General features: G+C 38.0%; 2 protein-coding genes across 3 annotated transcripts in view; one reads left to right on the top strand and one right to left on the bottom strand.

Moving 5' to 3' along the window:
• The window catches only part of TTC13 (tetratricopeptide repeat domain 13), a 37,127-nt gene extending 24,308 nt beyond the window's left edge, over positions 1-12,819 (bottom strand). For both annotated transcript variants that reach the window (XM_042888603.1, XM_042888611.1), the window contains exons 1-9: positions 12,588-12,819; positions 10,318-10,412; positions 8,340-8,415; positions 6,156-6,226; positions 4,119-4,184; positions 2,580-2,672; positions 1,709-1,825; positions 828-938; positions 337-419 (exon numbers count right to left, since the gene is read on the bottom strand). In XM_042888603.1, the coding sequence (XP_042744537.1) occupies positions 337-419; positions 828-938; positions 1,709-1,825; positions 2,580-2,672; positions 4,119-4,184; positions 6,156-6,226; positions 8,340-8,415; positions 10,318-10,412; positions 12,588-12,807 (932 nt within the window). In that variant the 5' untranslated portion in view covers positions 12,808-12,819. The remainder of the gene's footprint in view (positions 1-336; positions 420-827; positions 939-1,708; positions 1,826-2,579; positions 2,673-4,118; positions 4,185-6,155; positions 6,227-8,339; positions 8,416-10,317; positions 10,413-12,587) is intronic.
• Positions 12,820-13,031: 212 nt separating this feature from the next.
• Positions 13,032-22,448, top strand: ARV1 (ARV1 homolog, fatty acid homeostasis modulator). Its single transcript, XM_042895265.1, has 5 exons — positions 13,032-13,156; positions 17,337-17,456; positions 17,979-18,132; positions 19,561-19,785; positions 20,225-22,448. Exons 1-5 carry the CDS (start codon positions 13,058-13,060, stop codon positions 20,329-20,331), a joined length of 705 nt encoding a protein of 234 aa, XP_042751199.1. The 5' UTR covers positions 13,032-13,057; the 3' UTR covers positions 20,332-22,448.
• Positions 22,449-23,235: the final 787 nt, after the last annotated feature.

Raw genomic sequence — 23,235 nt, 5'->3', positions numbered from 1 at the left:
TAAATTTAAGTAGCACAATAATCAAATGAAATACAAAAACATATTTTATACTAAGTGTTTTCATTGTTAAAGAAAAGATCTGTGACATGATTTAGGTATACTAAGTATCTGCTACTCACCTAACCTTTGATCAGGAGCTCCTGGTAACTGAATTAAAACTATAAAGGAAATCTGGAAATAATTCATACTGAACACCTGACATGCCATACCGGCCTGAGAACCCACCAAATATACATGCAGTTCTGTATGGATTTGTAACAAATGTGTGAAATTTAGGAGCACATTTTAAATAATTATATAGAAAAAGAGTTTAAAACTATTTCTGACTGTCATTACCTGTAGGCTTGTCCTAGACTTTTATAGGCATCTATGAAGTCTGCTTTCTGTTTCAGAGCTTCTTTGAAAGATTCAATGGCTTCCTGTAAAGACACCAACATAATATTAGCAGTTCCCTTGATCCTCTTCTAGCCCATTCAAGGAATAATTTAGCATTATTTCCTCTTCATCCCCAACCCCTATGGAGTCTTCATTCCATGGAAAAAAATGGAAAAAAGTCATAGAGATCTTAGGGATGCCAAATACAAACATCTCTGAAAGCACTACATAAACACATCATCAGTTATGCACTGGATATTCATCAATATCCAGCAAGGTCACCAGAACTTACGTTATATTATGAAGCATTACATTGTTAGCAATGGAACCAAAAGCAATTGCATTTTCATTTTGCTTGTACTCTTATGCCTCAAAAAAAAAACTTTGTGTGAGAAAAAACTATATCAACATCTAGCTTGTTCTATGTAAACTATTATTTAATACTAATTTACCTTCAAAAGTCCTCTGTGAAAAAATGTTAAGCCTTTATAAAGCATAGCTATAGGCTGGTTTTTGTTCAGTTCCAGTGAGTGCTGAAAATCTTCATGGGCTGTTGCATAATCCTACAATAAAGCACATTTCAGATGACAGAGGAAAAATACAAATGAAGAGGAACACAAATTTGTATCTTCATAAAATTAAACTATAAAATTTTGTTTGATATAGAAAGTTAGCCTCAGGGTTAAGCAGCAACAATTGCCACACAAAATATCAAAGAACGAGAAACACATCATAACATTTCCAACCTGATATTCAGCAAGTGCTATATGACAAACAGAAAACTGAAAAAATAGCCAGACAGAAAGTGAGATCACAATCAAGTGAGTTATCAGCTATTCAGCATTCAGACAATCCTTAGTGTAAAACAAATAACATATCTCTAACGAGTGAGACAACAAAATAGAATATTAGAATTTTTGTATTTATTTACTTATCGAGACACATGGCAATTATTGCATTGGCCATATCTTTTTTCCTTTTGAAACTGATATCTAAAATACTGCCTACACGTAGCTGTAGGTTATAAATCAAAACAAACTACATCTATATCTGATTTCTTGAATGAACAAAATAATTAGAAATGTGCAGTTAAAGTAAACCATACAGCTTCTCTCTGCATTAAATAGATAAGCACATGAAACAACTGAATACCTCTGAACTGCTGCAAAATTAAACACAGAAAAAACAGGACTTCTGTTGTTGGGTTTTTTTTTCATTTAAATACCAAAGATGCTCTTGAACTACAGTAACAGCTGGTACTAAAAGCAAAGAAAGATAGCAACAGAAATACCCACACAACCAGAACCAAACAGGATCCCCCAAATCTACTAACCTCAGATATGAAGTACAGGGTACCTCTGTGTCGATAGAGCCGTGCTGATGGTTGTAACTGTATGGCTTTGGTGAGATCAGATAATGCTTCACTGATTCGTCCCAGTGGGGAAAGTATCTAAGAAGGAAATAAACATATATGTTTCAGTGCTTTTTTTTAAAACAAAACAAAATAAAACAAAACTCTTATAAATAAAATGGAACATCTGAAAACATTTTCCCCCGGGATACAACTGTACTTCATTATCACCACTATTTACAGAAACTTAGTATTTCAAATAAAAATAAGTCAAAGAAAAATACTGTATTTCAAAGAATCCCAACATAATCAACTGGAAAAGTAATTAAGATGTTCTCATAATCCTTTTCAATAAAGGCAAAACATTCCACCCAAAAGTTGTCCATTTTCCTTTCAAATGAACACCTTTCACATCTTTTAGATAAACATTACTATAAAATGTATTAAAAGCAATTAAAAACATGAAAACTATGACTTACTATTTCATATTATGGCATTTACTATTAATATGCATTATTTTGAGTTAAGCATGCTCTTGAGTTATCTTACTCAACTTCTTGAAATCCATTTTCGATAGCTTAACTGGCTGAATAACAATTATTTGCATCTCTGAATGACATTTTATTTATATTCATAAACATAAAATCAAAGCATTTGATTAAAAATTTGTTCTTTGTGTGGTGGGTATTTTGCCAACTTGTACTAACAATAAGCTGCAACACATAGTGCTGTTCCATTGGCTACAGTATAATGCCATGTTTAATTTTAAAGGTAAACATTCCAGAAATTACACTGAAAACACTATATAACAGCAATGACTTCCAAAAGGATGAAAAGAGAAAAAAATGCTCACTTCTGCTCGCTGTTCAAATACTTCAGGATGATCTGGCTCTAGACTGATTACCCTACTAAGCTCAAAAAGAGCAAGTTCAGCATTTTTCATATCCTGAAATGAGAGAAAAACAAGGTAAACAACTGTGCATGCCAACAGTAATACACTGCAAAGACCAAAGAAAAACTAATTTGGTAAAGATGCCTTACACACCTCCGCTAACAAGACTAACGTGCAGTACACAACAAATAACTGAAAAAACTCCTACAGAAACAAACTGCTTGTACGTATCAACTGTGTGTTTCCCTTCTAGTAGCTCATTTATGTAACTGCATAAACATGGAGCTTACAGATCCAGTTATCTTTCTTGGGAGGAAAGCTGGATCAAGCTCTCACATGAAATCATAACAGTGTTTTCATGAGTACCATCTATAACTTAATGTTAGGAGTTCCAGTGAACAGATTGATGACATCAGTATCTAGTTTAAGTTTTTATACATCCCTCAATAAATTGTAGGATGGGAGCAGTTACTTCAGCTACAAAAAAGAAAAAAAAACAAAACCAAAAAACTGGCTATATAGCAAGTTCTCAATTAGATTTAATTCATCTTTTTTAAGGCAAAGACATTTCCAAGGTGCTAATCACCATCTTTTTGTAATTCAACAGTATGTATTGTTCACAGAAGCCATCTTTTATGAAGGAGAACTGTCCAAACTTCCAATATAACTCAACAAACTACAATGGTGTTAAAAATGTGCAAATATGAGAGATTTTAATCTCCCATCAGCAACTGTAATTGCTGATTACTATTAGAATAAAAGATCCTGCACAAAGTTAATTTTCAAGAACTTGAATTCAGCTATTTTCCCCCTATAATATTCAGAAACAACTTAATCATGAGCTACAGAAACTCAAGTTAGTTTAAAACTTACTTTTGCTCAAGAAATTTTTGAGCAGCCCTAAATAAAATTATTTCAAATCTTTTTGAACAAAGTAAAAGAAATACAAATTTCATGAAGTGTGGCAATCAAGAAGCAATACAAAGCCTACAGGATTGCAAGAGCTAATGGTCATTCCATGTTGCTTCTTCATTTCTAAACACTGACAAGATACGAAACTAAATTCAACTAAAACTAAATTGAAAGAACCATCTCTTAGAAGATTTTGCTTGTTACCTTTTTAGTTAATGCTTTCCAGTAGATGTGGCTCCCAGACCTCAACCTTACTATTCACCACTCACAATTGGACCTATATTCTCCTTTAGCACCCTTGCTTCACGTTGCTTTATTTCCACACTCATACAAAGATAATGTACCCATGAGCCAAGCAGTACAGCCCAAAATGATACTATGATTCTATGCCAAGAGATCACTATGTTACTGAGTATCTACTGAGAGGAGGTGGAGTACTTCAGCACCACTATAGCAAGACAGCACAAAGCAATTCGGTACGTACCTATCAAGTTCTAATCAATCTAGCTCTTCCTCCTATGACAGGCCTTCTTATAGTTTAGATTCAAATAATTCATTAAGTTTTACTTTCAATAATTATTTACTTACATGGAGTCCTTTTTTTCCGTACGCTATCCCTCGTCCATAAATTGCACTAACCAGCTCTGGTTCTTCCTGTTAGATTATAAGCAAGTACTACAGTCAGTTAAAAAATAAGCATTTTACTTCAGAGTATGTTTAACTCTTGTTAGCATTAACCAGTAAGCGATACACAATCACAGTTGCCAGACAAAGATATTAAGTTGATTGTGTTACAACCTATACTTTCACGTGCTCACAACTTCCAATTTAATTTACTGGAATTGTTGAGGAATTATTTGTCAGGAAAACGAGCTAAACGTCTCCATTAATCTGATGAAAAAGAAGAGATTTATGAGAAATAATGCTATCCACATAGGGTTATTATTATTTTTTTTTTTTAAACACCAATTTATAGCAAAAGCACCCAAGAGCAAAATACAGAAGAGATAAAGGTATACCTTTATATTCCTTTCTTCTAGTTGTGTTTATGATTTAGTTTTATAAAAAAAGAAAAGAAATGAGTTTAGATTCTGATGGATTCTAGCAGTAAAAAATCTTGTCCAATAAAATTTAATCCAGCCACAGTTTCCCATCCAAATATGAAGAATTACAATTGCAAGAAGGTTTTCCTGGCACAATTATGTCTATACTGTCATTGTTTTTCTAAAAGTCAGTCAGGAATCACACACCATAACTGCAAACAGGTACACAGCTGTGCTACAGCAGTTTGTAGAATAGGTCTGGTCTCATTTACCTGGGACAAATGCCAGGAAACAAACTACTTCATTGACTAAACAACAGATAAGTAGTATAACCAGTACTGACAGTTGGCCAGACTTCAGCTGATTCCAAGTGTACACTTGTCAATGTCAGCTTCAGTAACTTTTCTACTTTTAATACAGTGATTAAACATGACTGTTTTGTTCTGTTAAGTGTTCTAATATTTGCTTTGTGTTTATTAAAATTATGGAAGACAAGAGAAATCACAATCAGTTTACATTCTCTGAGGCATCCAATCATATCATGATTTCAAACTAAATGCGTGCCTCACAAATCTACTCTATTATACACACAGTTTTCACAGCAACTTTCTAGAGTTCCTGTATCTTGCTTATCTTGACACTTTACCTTCTTACTCAAAAGAATGCAGGAAGTGTTTTATTATTACAGTGCTTTTTGGAAGCACAATTTGTCATTAGAAAGACAAGCAAATTAAATAATTCCTCATACAAGAAACAAGCCAATGGCAGATCTCTATATACCTGAGGAAAAAAAAAAAAACTGCTTCAAACCTTTTTTGCCCTCTGATAAGCTCCCTACAATTATTTTGTTGAACTGCTATACTTTCACTCAATTTAAATATGAGCCATACATGATTTGAATTGAAATACACAGTATTATTTCCTACTTATCACTTACATTTGTGTACTACAATCAGTTTAGAACAAAAACCAGGCACATACTTCTAGTAGTCACAGGTTCTTAGCCAGGCAAATACAGTAGTGTGAAATCAGCTTTAGGTGTTTTGTTATTTTTTTGTTTGTTTGTTTGTTCTTATGTGGCTACCTACATTCATAGAAGACTCAGAATATCACTGAGAACACAGCAGGATATTTGACACTACCAACAAATGATCTCATTTAGTTTTCTGCTTATGTTACTAGTAACAACTGCAGCCCACCTCCACCCACACACATTCACGCACACAAAAATTAAAAAGATCTCTGCTTACACCCTAAGACAGAAATTAAAGGAGCTTCAATTTTGCACCTGTCAGTTTCTGAAGATATCCTTTCTTCAGGAAGTCATAAAAACATTATTCCTACAGATGAGAAAAATAACCACCAAAAGAGATATGAATCACCCGACTTTAAGAGCCTGGTTACGTTTGGATGCAAAAAAAAAGGAACAAATAACAGAGCAATTGCTCTCACTTTAAAAACCTTAATTCAACACCTGTTTTGGTAAAAGCCATAAGTTGTAGTAGATAATTTAATGAAGTGGTTTTTTTTTTTTTCCTTTTAATGCTATATTTTACTTAAGAAGCCCAAAAAGAAAACTTACCTGCAGCATTGTTGAAAATTGTCGTATGGCTTCATCATACAAGCCGTTGCCAATCAACACATAAGCAATTGCTAACAAAAAATTACAAGTGTCAGTAAAACATCAAAAAACAGGGTTTTTTTAAAATACATATATTAAATACAACCAAGTTGTAAGCTATATTAGTACTTATATTGCATTGAAGAGGAAGACAGGCCAAGGGTTTTCTAAATCACCACTAAAAATTGTTTTCTTTAACCATTACCTACCATTTGTTAATTATTCAATTTGGATTACTTTCATCAGAATTGTTTTGAGTTCTGTATTTGCATTACCACCCTCCTTTTTACAAGCTGTACAGGAAAGAGTTCACGTTAGCGTCCAAAGTACTTGGCACTAGAAAAGACACCACGACTCCATTTGATGGCCCTAGATGACCCCTCAAGTTGTGAACTTGGCTAACATGAATACTTTTTTGACACTTAATTTAGAAAGAATTCGATTTTACTCATTTGAACATGTTTTGCTCAACTTTACTAGCTCATAATTTTTTTCCTTCACAAGAAGTATTGAGAAAAACTGAAGTGATTCTGTAGTTTTTATGATGAGATTGAAAAGCACAATCTTTACCTATTTTTAAGATATGAAAGGTTTAAAGTTTTTTGCATTCTTACTTTAGAGTAGAATCCAAGTATTTAATAAAGAAACCGACAACTGTTTTTAGAAACCTGTTTGTTCTTTGGAGACTGACCAAGGCGAAGCTGGATCCAGCCCTGATTGAGCTGTGCGTGCCCCTATTCATTGCAGGGAAGTTAGACTAGATGGCTTTTAAAGGTCCCTTCCAACTCTAAGGATTCTATGATCCTATAATCCCCAGAAGACAGAAAAACAGTCAGGTCATAAGACTTAAAAGTTGTTGTGCTTGTGTAACCGAAGTTCAGCTGTGACAGCTGAATATCTATGATATGCTAAAATAAACAGTCCTAAATCTCTCACAGTTCTTATTTCTGGACTAATATCTGCGCACAGTGCCCACATGAACCAAGCATTTTACAGACTATAACCATGAAAGGTAAAACTTTTCTCCATGAAGATCACATCAACAGCTGACAGTAGAACTGAGCACTGGGATTTGCCTTTCCCCATGCTTCTAATTAGTTTTAGGAGTAATCCAAGCATAATGTATGAGGTCTATCAGCTCAATTACCTACTCAACCATAAGGAGATAAATAAGCCAATTAGAACAAAAATATTTTTACAGGACAAAGATATTTATTCTTCAGACAGGCAGAACCACAATCTTTTGGCAATGCGTAGGTGCCAGCCTACAGACCAAACACAGGAACTGGGACCACCTGGTATAATCTTGAGTCCACAGAGCAGGTATTAATGGCATCATTTTTATTTTTTTTTTTCTGCTGGATGGAAGTTCAGATACCCTGAACAATTCTATGAGTATACTTAGGTTTGCTGGATAAATGAAAAAGAGATGAAGCCCCCAGGTTTTGCTAGATAAATCCTTGAAAACAGAAGTTAGATCAACAAAAGTACACTCAATTGTTTTCACTTTCTTAGACAAATTATGAGTAAAGTCTCCCCTTGACGTTATACAGAATAGTCTGCTGTCTTCCTTGAAACACACTCTCAGTAATCCCTTTGCTCCCTCATAGTACCTCTGCTTCTGATGAGAACGCATTTGGAGAATCAGAACAACTTCTTCCTCAAAGTTTTCGAGAAAAGTATTCCTCGTTGATTTATTTGAAATGCCCCCATCTTCTGCCCCAAGTGTACTTTGAAAAAAACATCAGCAAGTAGTGGATTGCAAAAGGACAAAAATTGCTACTTGTGTTGATGGGAAGAATGTATGGATCTATGCTTGACAGAAACCACATCCTACGGGTAAATTTTTCAGGATGCTTGAATAGTTTTAGACATCAGTAATGACAGAAAAGGGGAAATATATTTGACACTGTTTAATAGGATTTAATGATGATTTCTGAATCGCTTTCATAAACAGATGCAGTGAAGAATTCCAGTGATCATAGCAGGAAGGATTCTTGGGAAGACCCCAAAGAAAACTCTCTAGGCTTTTTAGGATCATTCTAAATTAATGTATCACCTCGGAATTGTTAGTTTAGCTTCAAAATATTCAGTGCTACCAGTGAGCATGCAATTCACTTGCACAAACCTTATAAGATAGCTTACCTAATTCTTCATTTGTGTTGTCATTGTCAGTAGCGAATGGAAATCTCTTTTGCTCTGCAAGTGACTTTGCTTGACTCTGTAAAACATCATGGTTTGTAGTGTTTAGCAAACAATGGTAAATAATTTAACAGAAATTTAACAGAGAATACTTTAAATCAAAATGTTAAGACCAATGTGATTGCTGTAAATGAAAACAAATACAGTCCCAGTCTTCTGCAGGGAGAAAAACTGTTATTCAGTAAGATTCTGCTGTCCTTTCTAACATAAGGCTAGCCAAACATTTCAGATTAAAGGACCTTATCAGTGGTGGTTGCCATTTCTGTACTACAACTAAGATGAAGTTGTATAAGTTTAACACGTTCCACCTCATAGGAAAGCTTCTTCACCCCATTAATAATTTCTTTGTCTCTTCAAAGGTAAGAGTACTATGGAAAAGTAAAACCAAATGAAACACTGAAAAGAAAATGGCTCCAGCAATAAAAGACAAGCTTAACTTTGCAGTGCCGTATTAAAGGAAAAAGGCTGTCCTCTTCTAACAACCTATATTTATGGATGAAACTACAGCAGGCTGAACAAAGATTAAAGTTTATGTTCCTCAAATAGCGTATCTATGGAAAACAATTTTGCCACAGACAAAAACTAAAATACAGAAATACTGTACCCTGTTCATCTTCATAACTGTATTCCACAGATAGCTGCAAGCCTACCAGAGGAGTACATGTTAAGAAAATTCAAAATGCTTATTAAATAAAAGCCTTCAAAACTGTCCTAAGACGTAAGAATGGAAAAATGAATTTCTCTCAGAGTTCAGATCTTTTGCTTCGGGTAAACTGTGCGTCTCTGCATATTCTACTTTACAGAAGATAGTCTAACAGTCTAACACTTTGAACTTCAGAGAACATTGTTATCTTCATCTCTGAGAAGACTGCACTTTGTCTTCCTCCCGTTTTTTTTTGTCTCCTTCAATCAAAAGAAGTCCTATCACTTGTACCCATGACAGCATGACAGGTATTACAGTGACCTACAGGTGTGAAAGTAACCATCCTAAATCAAAAGAACACTTTCTGCCCTGTATACCTAATGCGAAGAAAGCTTAGTCCACTCTTCAAATTCAGAGCTTTAAACAACATTTTAAGATTCGCAAACCATGTTTTTTCTTAAAAATTGGTTTTGTTGAAACTAGAAATGATGTGTGAGCTCAAATATAATGTAGAGAATTAACACCCTACTCAGTAAAATGGAATGGGATAGTTCTTTTGTCATTAATTAAAAAAAATTAAGTAGAACAGAAGAATAAGCAGGGCTCAACAGGTATACCAATCTACATTGCACAAATATTTACAAACCACAGACCTCCAAAACCAATCTTTTTGCATCATCATTTGTCCAAAGGCAGTTTCCGGAAGACATACTTCAGAAAGTTATTTTTGGTATTTAACTCCTCAGAACGTGAAGGTGATACACACTTCAACAAATTCTGAATCCAGTCACTAGTTAGATATCCTGCAGCTCTACATGCAAAAAAACTACAAGCCTTCTGCCTTCGAGAAGCGACTGAGAATTTGTCACTGCATCAGCTTCAAATTAAACGTATTCTTGATCTCTTAAAACAAACAAAAAAAGAAAAAAGTACACTCAAAAAATACTTTTGAAACAAGGAAACTTATAACAAATTAATATATATTTAATTGCCTTAGAAAGAACTGCTGGTACTCCTAGACTGGACAGATCCGACCAGATTCAATAAGTATAAACTGCTGGGAACCCTAGAGACTCATGATGGAGTACTATGGAGCCATTCTTTCACAACCAACTTTAGTTGATTCATACTTGAACTTTTGGGGACATATGCCTACTGATCAACACATTTTACTTACGGCTATTTGACTGAAATTAATTCAAACTAGTTATGTAGTTCAAGGCAGTTCAACAGTCTATTTAAATTTGTTTTGTACACGTTATATTTTTGATAGCATACCAGAATTTTTTCTGTGTTGAGAGAAAGCAAGGACTCACAAGATGAAGAGCTTCTTAAGTCACAGTCTGATTCCTGGAATTGCAAAAATGATGAATCTAGGGGAAAAGAGTGATAATTAATACCTGAAGAAGTCACATATGTTTCACTACTATATTTCCTCACATTCACTATTCTGTTCGTGCTATTGACTAAAAATACACGGGGGGAAAAAATGGTTAAAAAGTTAGGGGAGGAATAAAAGGGAAAAAAACTGGAATCAGTAGATATCACCCTTTGATATGGTGATGCTGATCTCTCGTCCAAGAAATTGAAGCTCAACTCATCATTCCAATTCTACAGAGGAAGATAAATTGAAAAGAGGTAGAGAAAGATCTGCTGCTAGAAATCCAGGTAACAGACAAAATGAAGACTACAAAAAGTAGGGAAAATATAGCAAACAGCAACAAACTAAACATACAGAAGTCTTTCACAAATATTACTAAGGATGCCACTACAGAAAGCCCAAGATTGACTCTATCCTAGAAATGAGAGAAAGCCAAACACAGCTCAAGACAGCAAAGAAAGAGACTAACCAAGCATACAGCAACAGCAACAACAAAACCAGAAACAAATTAACAAAAGCCCACGTTGAAGTCACTATCCGATCTACGTGGTGCTTTTACTGCTATCCCAAAAGAATTTAGCTTTTCAGTCTTCAGATCCTAAAGCTTCTACCAACTTGAAACACAAGTTTCAAAAGCTGCAAAAGCAAACAAGAAAAAGCAAGCAGACAGTATTATCTCTTTTATTCTGTATCACAAGTACCAGATATTACATTTAAAAAAAGAGTAGTAGCAGTAAGTTTGAAAGGTAATGGGGAGAGAGTGTTTGCATTAACTTCTGGAAGAAGCGCTATGCATGGATTTTGATGGAGGTCTCAGCCTGCAGTTAGCTAACTCCCCGTTTCTCTCAAACATAGACCAAAAAAAAAAAAAGAAAAAAAAGCAACAGCTTCTCATAAGGAAGTTAAGTAGTATATAAAGTCAACCCTTGTAAAGAGAAACTTGGAACTAAGCTGAGCCACACAACAGAGGCAGGACTTAGTGAAAAGCAGAAGGTCAAAGTTTAAAGCTGGGAAGCCCTGTAAGGACAGCAGCTCACCATACATAGTTTCCAGAACGAAAGCATTGCTGCTGGGAGGTTTCAGCTGTGCCCTATCTTTAACGTTGCTCAGAACTTTCCTCTCCCATGCCATAGGCAGCAGCAGCATCATTAACACGTGAGTTGCGCCATACTGGTGCTGTCACTAAGTCAGTGACAGCTAGCAGCCATCCATCAGGCCTGCTGAGCAAACTTAGTTTCTCAAGTCAAAATGAAAAGATGGAGATGTGGCTTATGACCACCAGAAGCGTTTTCTGTATAGCAGTGAAAATGTAGTGAAAGAATTTCTGAATGAGGTGGCAGAGCATAATAACAGTCTATCTTCATGATGCATAGGGGGGAAAAGACCCTTCCACCCCTGTTAGGTTAGGTACACTCACAGCTGTACAACACTGCTTCTTGACAACCTAAAGCACAAACAGCAAAGAAAGTAGCCCAGATCTTGTGGTGGCTGCAAGAGAAATGCTGTGAGACAACAAGGTTCTCAGCTTCTGGGAAAGGAGAACTAAAGCAACAGTTGAAAGCTTAAGGGAACTTTTAAACTGGCTATTCATTCAGCAGTAAGATTTAAATAGCTGTGTACCAGCCCACTCCTTGCTATCTCAGGGTTACTGTGCTGGTTTTTAATTGCCAGCTATGTGATTACCAGTAAATATCAAAAGCGAACGCAGGTGATTATTGAAGCAGAGCACCAGGGATGGATCCCGGTTACTCCAAGCTCTTTAAAAGAACATCTTCCACCAAATCGAACCCTAACCTTCTACACACACTGCCAACGGAGCCAATCAGCTGTGCCTCACTAGGACAAGAAAGGCCATAAAACACTTTGCTGTTTATTAACTCGCACCTGACACTGATTTCATCTTGGCTCTGGGTGAAAGTCTTTCCGGGTCTGTACTGAAGCGTGAAGCGAGCTGGGGCTGAATTCAGCCGAGAAGCTTTCGCTACCCTGATCTAGCATTTCTGTACGGGGACTCTCGACCCTGTACACACGCAGCCCAGAACCAGCAGGCCCCGCAGCGCGGGCAGCCCCCGCACAGCAGCCGGCCGGCCAGCAGCCTCGCTCCGCCCCAACCCGTGCCCGCAGGGCCGCGCGGAGCCCCGGGCTGACGGCCGCTTAGCCGACTCACCGCACTCCGCCGAGTACTGCTCTGCCCACTCGCCCGCCGAGGCGCAGCCCCCCGCCAGACCCTGGCGCTGTTGGTGCAGCTCCTGCTTGAGCAGAGACAGGGTCGGGTACTGCTCGGTCAGAGCCACCGCGATCCGGGCCAGGGCTAGCACTAACAGCAGCGCCCACAACCCCCTCGCGGAACCGAGTCCGCCGGCAGCTGCCATCTTCGCGCGGCGCATGCGCACCGCTCCCACACCGCGCCCGGGGAGAAGAGCGCCTCCCGCGGGAGGAGATGGGGGGCGGAGCAGAGAGCCGCCGCGCTGCCCGGTGGGGTATGGAGTCCTGCCGCTGGGCTGCCTCACTGCCGGGGGGCGGGAGAAAACCTCAACTCCCGGTATGCACCGCGTGAAGGACCGTCCTTCTTTCGTTTCTGAACGCGGAAACGAGGCGGTTGGAAGTGCCGGTGGGCGGGCCGTGCTTTGGCGTGCGATGGCGGAGCGGGGCGATTACCGATGCGTGGAGTGCAGTAGGGAAGCGGCGGAGCTCTACCGCGACTACCGGCACGGCGTGCTCCGCATCGCTGTCTGCGTGAGTCGGGCGGGAGCGGGTCTGGGGCAGCGCGGCTGTGGCGTTTGTGGCGGTGCTTTCAGCTATTGCTTTATGGCCTTAAGTTGTGCCAGGGTAAGCTTAGGTTGGATGTCAGGAAAAACTTCTTTACAGAAAGCGTTGTTAAGCTCTGGAATAGGCTTACCAGGGAGGCGGTCACCATCCCTGGATGTGTTTAAAAGCCGTTTGGATGCGGTGCTCGGGGACATGATTTAGGGTTGTTACTTAGGGCAGTATGGTTAGGTTGCGGTTGGACTCTGCGGTTGGATGATCTTTAAGGTCTTTTCCAACCTGAGCGATTCTATGATCCACACAGCATTCAGCTGTCTGGCTTGGGTAGTGTTTAGGGTAGGTTGTGGCCTGGGGTAAGTTCTGGTGTGTTTCTCCGTAGTGTGTGGAGAAGTTGGATCACTTAGCACGCTGTGTTAATTATTTATTTATTTGCCTGGGGGGGGGGGGGGGGGGGAGGAGGTTGTAGTCTTGATTCCCTCCCTTAAATCAGAAATAGACACTATTTGAAAACTGGACCCATCAACAGGTATTTTCAGGTAGAAAGCAGTCAAGGTAATAAGATGGATTTCTGCTATCTTCAGACTTGCATACTACACGGGACAAAAAAAAACGAAAAAGGATTGTTGGTTGCTTTTTGTTAATATGCTATAGAGTCTGTCTCCATCGTCCCTGTAGCTTCCCTTTAGATACTGAAAGGCCAGTATCAGGCCCTCTCAGAGCCGTCTCTTCTCTAGGTTGAACAGCCCCAGCTCTCTCAGCCTGGCCTTGTAGGAGAGGTGTTCCATCCTTTGGATCATTTTTTGTGGCCCTCCTCTGGCCACACTCCAACATGTCTGTGTCTCTCCTGTACTGAGGACTCCACATCTGGATGCAGCACTCCAGGTGAGGCTTTACCAATGCAGAGTGGAGGGACAAGATCACCTCCCTCTCCCTGCTGGCCACACTTCTTTTTTTGCAGCCCAGGATACGGTTGGCTTTCTGGGCTGCAAGGGCACATTGCTGGCTCATGTTCAGCTTCCCATCCATCAGTACCCCCAGGTCTTCTTCTGCAGAGTTGCATTCAATCCTTTCATCCCCTAGCTTGTTTTGATAGTGAGGGTTGCCCTGATCCAGATGCAAGACCTTGCAGTCATGAGGTTCACCTGGGCCCACTGTTCAAGCCTGACTAGGTCCTTCTGGATGGCATCCTATCTCTCTCGTGTGTAAACTGCATTCCACAGCTTGGGTGTCATCAGCAAATTTGTTGAGGGTGCATTCAATCCCAGTGTCACTGGTGAAGACATTAAAGAGTATCAGACCCAGCACTGACCCCTGGGGGACACCACTGGTCACTAATCTCCATCCAGACACTGAGCCATTGACCACCATTCTTTGCAGTCAATCCTACAGCCAGTTATTTGTCCATTGAACAGTCCACCCTTCAAATCCATCTCTTTCCAATTTGGAGATAAGGATGTTGCGGGGTACCATGTCAAAGGCCTTACATGACACTGGTGGCTCTTCCCTTATCCATTGAGGCAGTGACACGGTCATACAAGGCCAGTACCATCATGGGCCTGGGCTGGGCCATTTTAATGCACCCCAGTCTTAAAAGTGAGGTTGCAAGCAGTTCTGCATTGCTGAGCTGCTCATACTGATCTTCTCTGAAAGTGCTGTGGATTATCAATGTTCATAAAGCTCCATAATTTTAACTAGTTTAAACTGTCAAGATAAACATACATGTACGTGAACTGCATTAACCTTTGCTTATGTTGGTTTGGCTGAAGTCAGGCTTTCGTCACATTTGCTTCCTAGGTGCTTAAGGATAGCTGAAGATATTTTAGTATATATAGAGATAACTCTTTTTTTAGCTGGAAAAAAAATAACCAAAATCCAGGCATGGTGAAAAATTCATCCTGGAAGTTTTATTAATGCTGTGATGTCCTCATGATTTCAGAATTATTGTCTTCATTTTGTCCAGTAAGTTTGTCAGTGCACGTGCAAGTCTTCTGCAGTGAAATGTGTTGTAGATCTCACAAGTCCCTGAGTGACCTCACGCTGACCAGGTCACTGGCTGGGTCAGCAAAAAGGACTCTTCCTTTGTATAGTTAAGGCTCAAATAGAAATAAATTATATTTAGAACGGGATTCTTATCTAACTTAAGAAGATAAGCAGGCATGAATGTATTGGCCTGTCTTTGTATGAGAAGTCCTTGAAGATGGCTGCTTTTTGTGATATCGATTTTTTTTCTTCCCATTAAATCAACACAAGTAAAATAGGATTTTTAAATGTTTAGTAGTATGCTGAATTAAACATCAGTCTTACAGCTGTAGATTTATTTGGCTGTAGCTGGCTGTAGCTGTGCAGGTATTACAGGTGAGACTGCTGCTTGTGTGTTCCTTTGTATCAGTCTCCTTCCTACGTACTATCAGACAGCATCCAAAGGAGGGCTACAAGATGGGGCAGAGTCTGGAGGGTGAGGTGTGTGAGGGGTGGCTGAAGGCCCTGGGTCTGTACAGCCCAAAACAGAGAAGCTGAGGAGAGGCTTTATAGTGGCTGCAGCTCCTCACAGGGAGCGGAGGTGCAGCGCTGAGCTCTGCTCTCTGTGCCTTCAGTTATAGTTACAGTTTTTTCTGTGGTAGATTTTTTGCTTATTAAATGCTGCAGCTGTTGTCTTCTTTGTTAATTATGTCCTTTCTTCCATCCCTCTGGCTTCAATTTTAGATCCATCAAACTGTTGGTTAATGCATATATTTTTGAATTAATTCCTTCTAACTTTGTCACTGTCATTGTACTTAGTATTTTCTCATCCAAATGAGTTTGCTTTTTTCTTTATTGGGACCAAGAAACATTAATTAATGGTAGCAGCATTCCTCAGGTGCTTTATTCAATTTATTCATTTGTTCAGATGTTTTTCTTGATATAGATATTGGGCTTTTAAGTCAATCTGCTGGTAAATTTTTGCATGCTTAACCTTTCAGAAAGTAATTCTGATAAATATCAAGGCAAAGTTAACTTTGGACACAAGGAATCACTGTCAAATTGATGTGGAGCTTGCCTGTAGTTTCATGTTATCTCATGCTGTGTTTTTGACTGTGGCAGCGTTACAGAAAGCTGCTGTGCGTGGATTTGTGTTCCAGCAGTGAGCTCATTAAAATGGAAATAGAGATCACTCTATGACTTCTGCACTCCGAGCATGACAGCTGATGTGGAGGCCTGGGGGAGTGGAATGAATTGGCTCAGGACAAGCTAGAGAAAGCAAGTTGCAGAGCTGGAGGATCGGTAGCAGAAGAAAGCAGGCCTGTAGACATGCAGCTTTCTGCAAGAGCCCCTTTTTGAGCTGAAGTGGCTGCTGTGACCAATTGCTGCTACTCCTCTGCTCTCCCCTAGAAGCAATTTTCCTCTGGGGTCTGCTGGTTCAGCCTTTTCTAAGACTGTTCTGATCACAAGTACAACAAGGTAATTTTGTTACCCCCTCTCATTAGCTCAAGTCAAGGAGAGGGCACCCATCCAGGCTACTCCATAAGTTTGAAGTGGCTGATGACAACCTATTCCCAGTGGGCTGGGTGAAATAGCCTCTAGTAGGCACAGCAGGAACCAACAGATGCATTCGAGAAGTATATTTTTTCATGTCTTACCACCTCTCAGTGGCAATTTCTGACTTTTCAGCTATATCTGTGTGTGAAAACTACATTTCAAGTTTTCTAAATGCATTAATATTTGTTTGTTAAATAATAAAAAATGAATTGAAATACTGGGCTATATCAGCATGGAGGAACAATGCAACAAGAAAAAAATACTTTTATTTCTCAAAAGGAAGAAAAAGGTAGGATAGGAAGATAAAACATATCTTTTGAAAGAAGTAAATGATAAATGAAATATGCACATCCTTCGTAGTTTGTTGATATGTATTAATCTGAAGCCTGTAAAAATAGGTGGTGTATCTTTCTGGTTTATAATGGGAATGCTTGTATTGACTGTAATGTCAAAGGGCAAAAAAGCAATTCTTCTGGATGAATTAGAAATCAGTTGAAAATAAAGATTACATTAAGGAAAAACAAATGAGAATTGAATGGCTACTTTGTACTTATGCTTTTGTGCTAAGCTCAGGAACATTTCATGAACTCTTGCTTTCTTTTCTTTCTAATTCTTGTTATTTTGTGACTTTCAGAAATCGTGCCAGAAACCTGTGGATAAATACATTGAGTATGATCCTGTCATCATCTTGATTAATGCAATTTTATGTAAAGCACAAGCATACAGACACATTCTTTTCAATACAAAGATTAATGTAAGTTGCTATGCACCTACTTTGTAAATTTTTAGGTTAAAGGTAATACTCAGGTTTAATACATTGGTTGGAATAGGTGTAAACTTCAGGGTCTGTTCCCTTCCACTGATACCAGCAAGGTGAACCAGTCCTGTTCCCAGATTAAGGGTCTAGTATTGTGAATAGAACACACAAAATCTCAAAGGACTATTAGCTACAGCACAATTTTGTTTTTATATTTCTAATTGAAACAGCTTTCTCAGTTAAAAAAAAAAAAAAGAAGTTAGAAAACAGGCCTTGCAAACTACAGTTACGTACTTTCTTCCATGCAATTTTCTACATTCTCTAATTTTCCTATCTTGTGAATTGATGTTAAAAAGATTATTTGAGAAACTAGGGATGCAACAGAATAATTTGTTTGTATTTCTAAACAGATATTAAAATCCTCAGAGGTTGTTTGTTTAGAGATATAGGGATGTGTTTTAAATTCTTATTAAATATTAGTGCTTTAACTTATGTTTTTATTATTCTTTCATTTTTCAGTTTCATGGGAAGCTCTACATATTTTGTTTACTCTGTGAAGCTTATCTGAGGTGGCTGCAACTCCAGGATTCTAGCCAAAGTACAGATCCTGATGACTTAATCAGATATGCCAAGGAATGGGATTTTTATAGAATGTTTGCTATAGCTTCTTTAGGTAAGAACAATAATTATTTCATGTAACTATCAAATGTGCTTCTTAAGCATTCAATAATTTCATAAGTCTTTCAGCAAATCTGCATTGCAAGAATTAGTAATATAGAGTAGAAGTCATGTCCAACCCAGCATGGCTAAATGATTATGCACACATTCTCTAATTTGCCTTCATTTGTTACAAATTCATTTTTCAAACTTGATTACAGTTCAGACAGATATGATATTCAGACTGACATGATCAGCATTTGACATCAAATCACTGAAAAGTGGCACTATTTAAAAACCAGTCTTAATTTGTTTAAATAGCTTGAAGACTAGCATAGAGCTCAGCCTTATTCCAAGGTGCAAAGCTCCAGATACTGTTTTTATATATGATCATTGTTTCAAGCACATTAGCATTCTCAGCAGTTTACATTGTGCCTCATTCTCTTGCCTGATATATTGCCAGTTGTGTTCCCTGTAATACAGTGTGCTCCTCTTTCTACATTAATCTATTTAAAATGACCCTGTTGGTTTTACTCATTTTAAAGTCAATATGTAACATGGGGAGATGCTTCGTTATCGTAGGATTTTGCTTACAATTTATGGAAAAAGGAAAGACAACTCTTTAAAAACAAAACCAAACAAACAAAGGAAAATATTCCTGTGCTCTAAGACTGCAGTCAGAGGCAGGGAGACTTTTTGTTTTATTTTCATTAAGGCTTTTATTCTCTCATTTTTTTTTCCAGGTGACATTCTTTAAATCAAACATGCAGACAAAAATTAATATTTCCCTTAGACATTGAGAATCTAACTTCAATCGTTTATTTTCTAATGTTGCTCTAGTAGGTTTTCATTACATGTCAGCAGAAATGTTGGAACTTGTATTTCAGTAGTAATTCAGCTATTACAGCTGTCATGAGAGTTGCTCTGATGTCTGCGTAAGTTCCAGTGTTACACAGGGAGAAGGTACGAAGAATAGCTCAATGATTTTTTCACCTTAGTGTTCCTCCTTACGCTGCATGAATGAGTTCATTTCTGGGGACCTTTTCAGAAAGGAAATGTACTGATGGCTCTGTTTTACTGGCTAACAGACAATTTGAATTTTAAAAAAATACCCAACAGAAAATAACAAAAACCTCACCTTCTGTTAAAAAGAGCTTCATATACCTGTGCTGTGTGATGTTATAAATTACAAGTATGACAGTCTTGCAAGCAGAATTTTGCAATAGGATTATTTTGAATGTAATAATGCTGAATTGGTCTAAGTAGTAATGTATTACTATTAAAATGAACAAAGGAGATGCAAATTGTGATCGTGTTTGCATGTGTCTTTTAAATAGCAGTGGCCCAGGTGCATTAGAGATGTGTCACTTCACTATAAGGTATCAAAAATGACTTGATTTTGGTGCTTCATTTTCTCTTTCCAACTTCTCTTATTATCTCTTAGAACAAACTTCATTTCTGGTTGGCATCTTTATTGCCTTGTGGTGGAGGAGACCCAAGATGCTAAAAACGAAGTCTGATTTCATTTTACTTCTCAAGGCATTACTGTTGTCCAGCTACGGAAAGCTTTTGCTAATTCCAGCTGTTATATGGGAACATGACTACACACCTTTGTGCCTTGTGTTTATAAAAGTATTTGTCTTGATATCAAACTCTCAGGCAATTAGAGGTACGTTCTTGCTTTGTTACTGCATTATTTGTATAGAATGTGTGAGAAAATGCAGCTGATAGATAAGTCATTTCTATTGTTATATTTTTTTAATCAATATGAGATGTGTGATTGAGAAAGCTCTAGCCTAAAGTGATGATATTTAGATTTCATATAAAGCGAGCTAAAGAAACAACTTAGTATCATCTCTTTCTGTATACTGCATTAAAGCCATCAGATCCATCAGTTACAGTTTGAGACATTTCAGTGTGGATCATCAAAACGCAGAGTAGAGTGTGTCTGGAAGATGAATGTTTTATATTAATTTTATGCATAGCTTTGGAAATCAGGTGTTAACAGATTTGTGTGATTTCTTAGGCATACAAATTAGTATGAATTCTCGCATTGTTTCTATGGTCTTAGGTGGAAATTCATAAACTTGTTTTGTTTTCTTTTGCAGTTACATTGAACTTGAACCGAGTGTTCCCTTGGTTGGCTATTTTCTTTGGATTAATTTTGGAAAATGGTGTGGTTTGTTTGATCCAGAAAATTGGATGGGATGTTTGAAATGTCAGCTCAGACCTAAAGAAATATGGATAGGGTGATGATCATTTTCAAATGAAGAAGGTCATAGGATATCCTGAGTTGGAAGGGGCCCACAGTCCAATTCCTGGCTCCACACAGCACTACCCAAAATTCAAACCTTGTGTCTGAGACTGTTGTCCAAATGCTCCTCGAATTCTGGCAGTCTGGGGCCATTACCACTGCCCTGGGAAGCCTGTTCCAGTGCTCAACTTACCCACTGTTGAAGAACCATGTCTTAACACACAACCTGACCTCCTGCTGATGCAGTTCCATGCTGCTCCATCAGGTCCTGTTGCTGTCCCCAGAGAAAAAATCAGTGCCTGCACCTCTGCTCACCTTGTCTAAGCAAGATCTCTGCCATCAGGCACTGAAGACACTGTTTTTATAGTGATAATGAAGATGATCAGTAATAAAAATTTTAGTAGATAGTTTGAGAATGAGCTAAAATGAGAAGCAGTTGAAGTTTGTGTGTTTAATGTGATAAGCAATGAAACTTCAGCCTTAGCTTGTTTTTCTATTAAAAATGTGAACATTTCACTATCCTAGGAGCATTATAAATCTAGCTATATAAATGACTGAAATAAAAAAGGTATGCTAAAAAAATTTCAGCTCTGTTAGCAATCACTGCATTTTGGCAGGAAGAGAGGGATGAATTGTTCCCTTAGGAGGAAGGAAAAGAATCGGTGGAAAAATGTAAAAGCCAAAATTGATATTTCTGCAAAAACAGGTTTCAGAGAGAAATGAACATGTGCAAACAGATTTTTTAATAGAAAAGGCAAATACTGCAGATTGAAACTAAAGTGGAAAAACTAAGTTCCGTTCTTTGGTTTGTTTATATAAACATTTCAGAATAATAAAATGCCTAGTTCTAGAGTAATCTCTAGGAAGTACAGTTCTCACTGGCTTTGAATTGTATGTTATTTCATAAAAAGTGAAATGTAAGACTGAAAAGAGGCAAGATTTGGAAAGTATTAATAAGGCGACACTTAAGAAAGTTTGCACTATTTTCCTTCACAGGCAAGGAGAGGGATAGATGGCCCACGAAGGAACTGGCAGAGTTGATTTTCTCAAGGCAGTAGTTAGGACACTGACCTACTCTTCTGCAAACCAGTTTCCGTTGTGTTTCATCCAATGTTTAATTTTTCTGCTTCAGTTCTGGAAGGCTGTACTGTCTACAGTACCATTTAGCTTCTTCATTTTTCTCAGGTACAGTCTGCTATCTATGTTGTGCAAAATGCATTAGTTAAAATTTTGCAACATCTTCCAAGTTAACTATGAACAGGTTTAGAGTAGGTCTAGATTATGATCACAAAAGACATCAGACATTAAAACCCTTGAAACTATGCAGGCCATGTTGTTACTGTGTTAGAAAAGCAAAGGATTGCTAATTGTTTTTCAGTAGATTAGAAGCCAACACCATATATGTACCACTCATTAAAACTGGCATCTTTCTGAGCATGTGATGTGGCCAGAGAAAGCAAAAAAAAATAATTAAAATAAAATAAAATCATAAAAAATAAAGTGCAGCTCCATTTAAGTACACAAGACAAGTCAACACCAAAACTGTTCCAGTAAGCAAATAGCTGTGAAGGTGTATGAGGGATCCACCTTGCTTTAGCAACTTTGGCAATCTGGTATCTAGAACATGCATTGTTTTGCATAATTAGATTTGGAGAGGTACTCCTCCCCCATGATCTTTTTCAAAACAGTACATTGCTGATGGTGCTTTGAAGAGCTTGTCTTCCTACACTGCCAGACACATCATTGCAATATATGCTGCAGTTTGAGAAGGTGAGATGGGAAAGTGCACTAAATATTTTATAAAAGCTTGAGGGAAGCAAGTTTGGCCTGCATTCATTTTCTTCCTTCACCTTCTGCCCATAGTGGAAGAGGGGATGTTGTTCTGCTGCATGAGAGAGGGTGACAAGAATATGCACTAGGAAAATGCTGGTGTCTGCTGAGTTAAACCCCATTTGTTACTGTAACTCTCATATGGTATTTTCCAGCTTCCTGTATATACAAGGAAAAGATTTTATATTACATATAAATGTCACCAATTCAGAAGCAAAACGTGTAAATAAAATGTATATAAATTTGAAGGGAGCCATTTTCTTAAAGTTTATTTAGAATTAAAAATATTTTGGGACACTTTCTGAGTTTTATTTAGTAGACCTAAAATGGAAATGAACGCTTCCAAAGAAGTGCCTATATCTTCTGTCACACAGGCTGATAATATCTCAGCTATGCTCTCTGCAATGCTATCAGGAGCCACCATTATTCTTATGCAACTTTGAGGAAGGAGAAAAAATTAATAGCTACACAGCCGTGGGCAAAAGTAGGTGTTGTACAAGCTTTCAGCGGGATCATCATTATCAAGTCACGCAGGGCACTCTGCCTTGTGTGATTTTATGGCTTCTGATATACCAGAGTTCATGTGACAAGTGCACCTGTACTCCATGAATCTAGTATGGACTTGAGGATTTTCTCAGTGTGTGCGTGTGTGTTGACCATTGACGGTGTTGTTAAGGACTGCATTTTTGATGCATTTGGGAAAGGGTCTCATGGTGCCTCAGAGAAAACCTCGACTACTTTAAGGTCCTGCCTGTTTAAAACAGTCACGTCTCTCTCACATTTATTCTTTTTTGTCTTTTGATCTCATCTTTCTTAAATTTGTTTTTGTAATGAAATAGTCATCTGTGCTAGAAAATGTATTAAAAATAGGCTGCCCTTCCTACATAGCTTGATATCATTTCATTAACTTGGATGAAAAGATTTACTTAGTTTAAAAAAAAAAAAAAAAAAAAGTGAAGGTCAGAGAAATGAAGTGTTTTGCTCAGAGCCCAGTAGGATATCATGGCCTACAGGAGAGGGAAACAAGTCCAGAAT

This window comes from Lagopus leucura, unplaced genomic scaffold (genome assembly GCF_019238085.1).
Source record: "Lagopus leucura isolate 7727_CA_CO unplaced genomic scaffold, USGS_WTPT01 Super-Scaffold_73, whole genome shotgun sequence".
Taxonomy (NCBI): Eukaryota; Metazoa; Chordata; class Aves; order Galliformes; family Phasianidae; genus Lagopus; species Lagopus leucura.
The sequence above is the reverse complement of the archived record's forward strand: the minus strand, read 5'-3'. Positions and strand labels throughout refer to the sequence as shown.

Coding starts and splice junctions, on each gene's coding strand:
- ARV1 (XM_042895265.1), top strand. CDS start 13,058: ATGGCGGAGCGGGGCGATTACCGATGCGTGGAGTGCAGTAGGGAAGCG. Junction 18,133..19,560: donor GTTTGCTATAGCTTCTTTAG/GTAAGAACAATA, acceptor ATTATCTCTTAG/AACAAACTTCATTTCTGGTT. Junction 19,786..20,224: donor AAACTCTCAGGCAATTAGAG/GTACGTTCTTGC, acceptor TTTCTTTTGCAG/TTACATTGAACTTGAACCGA.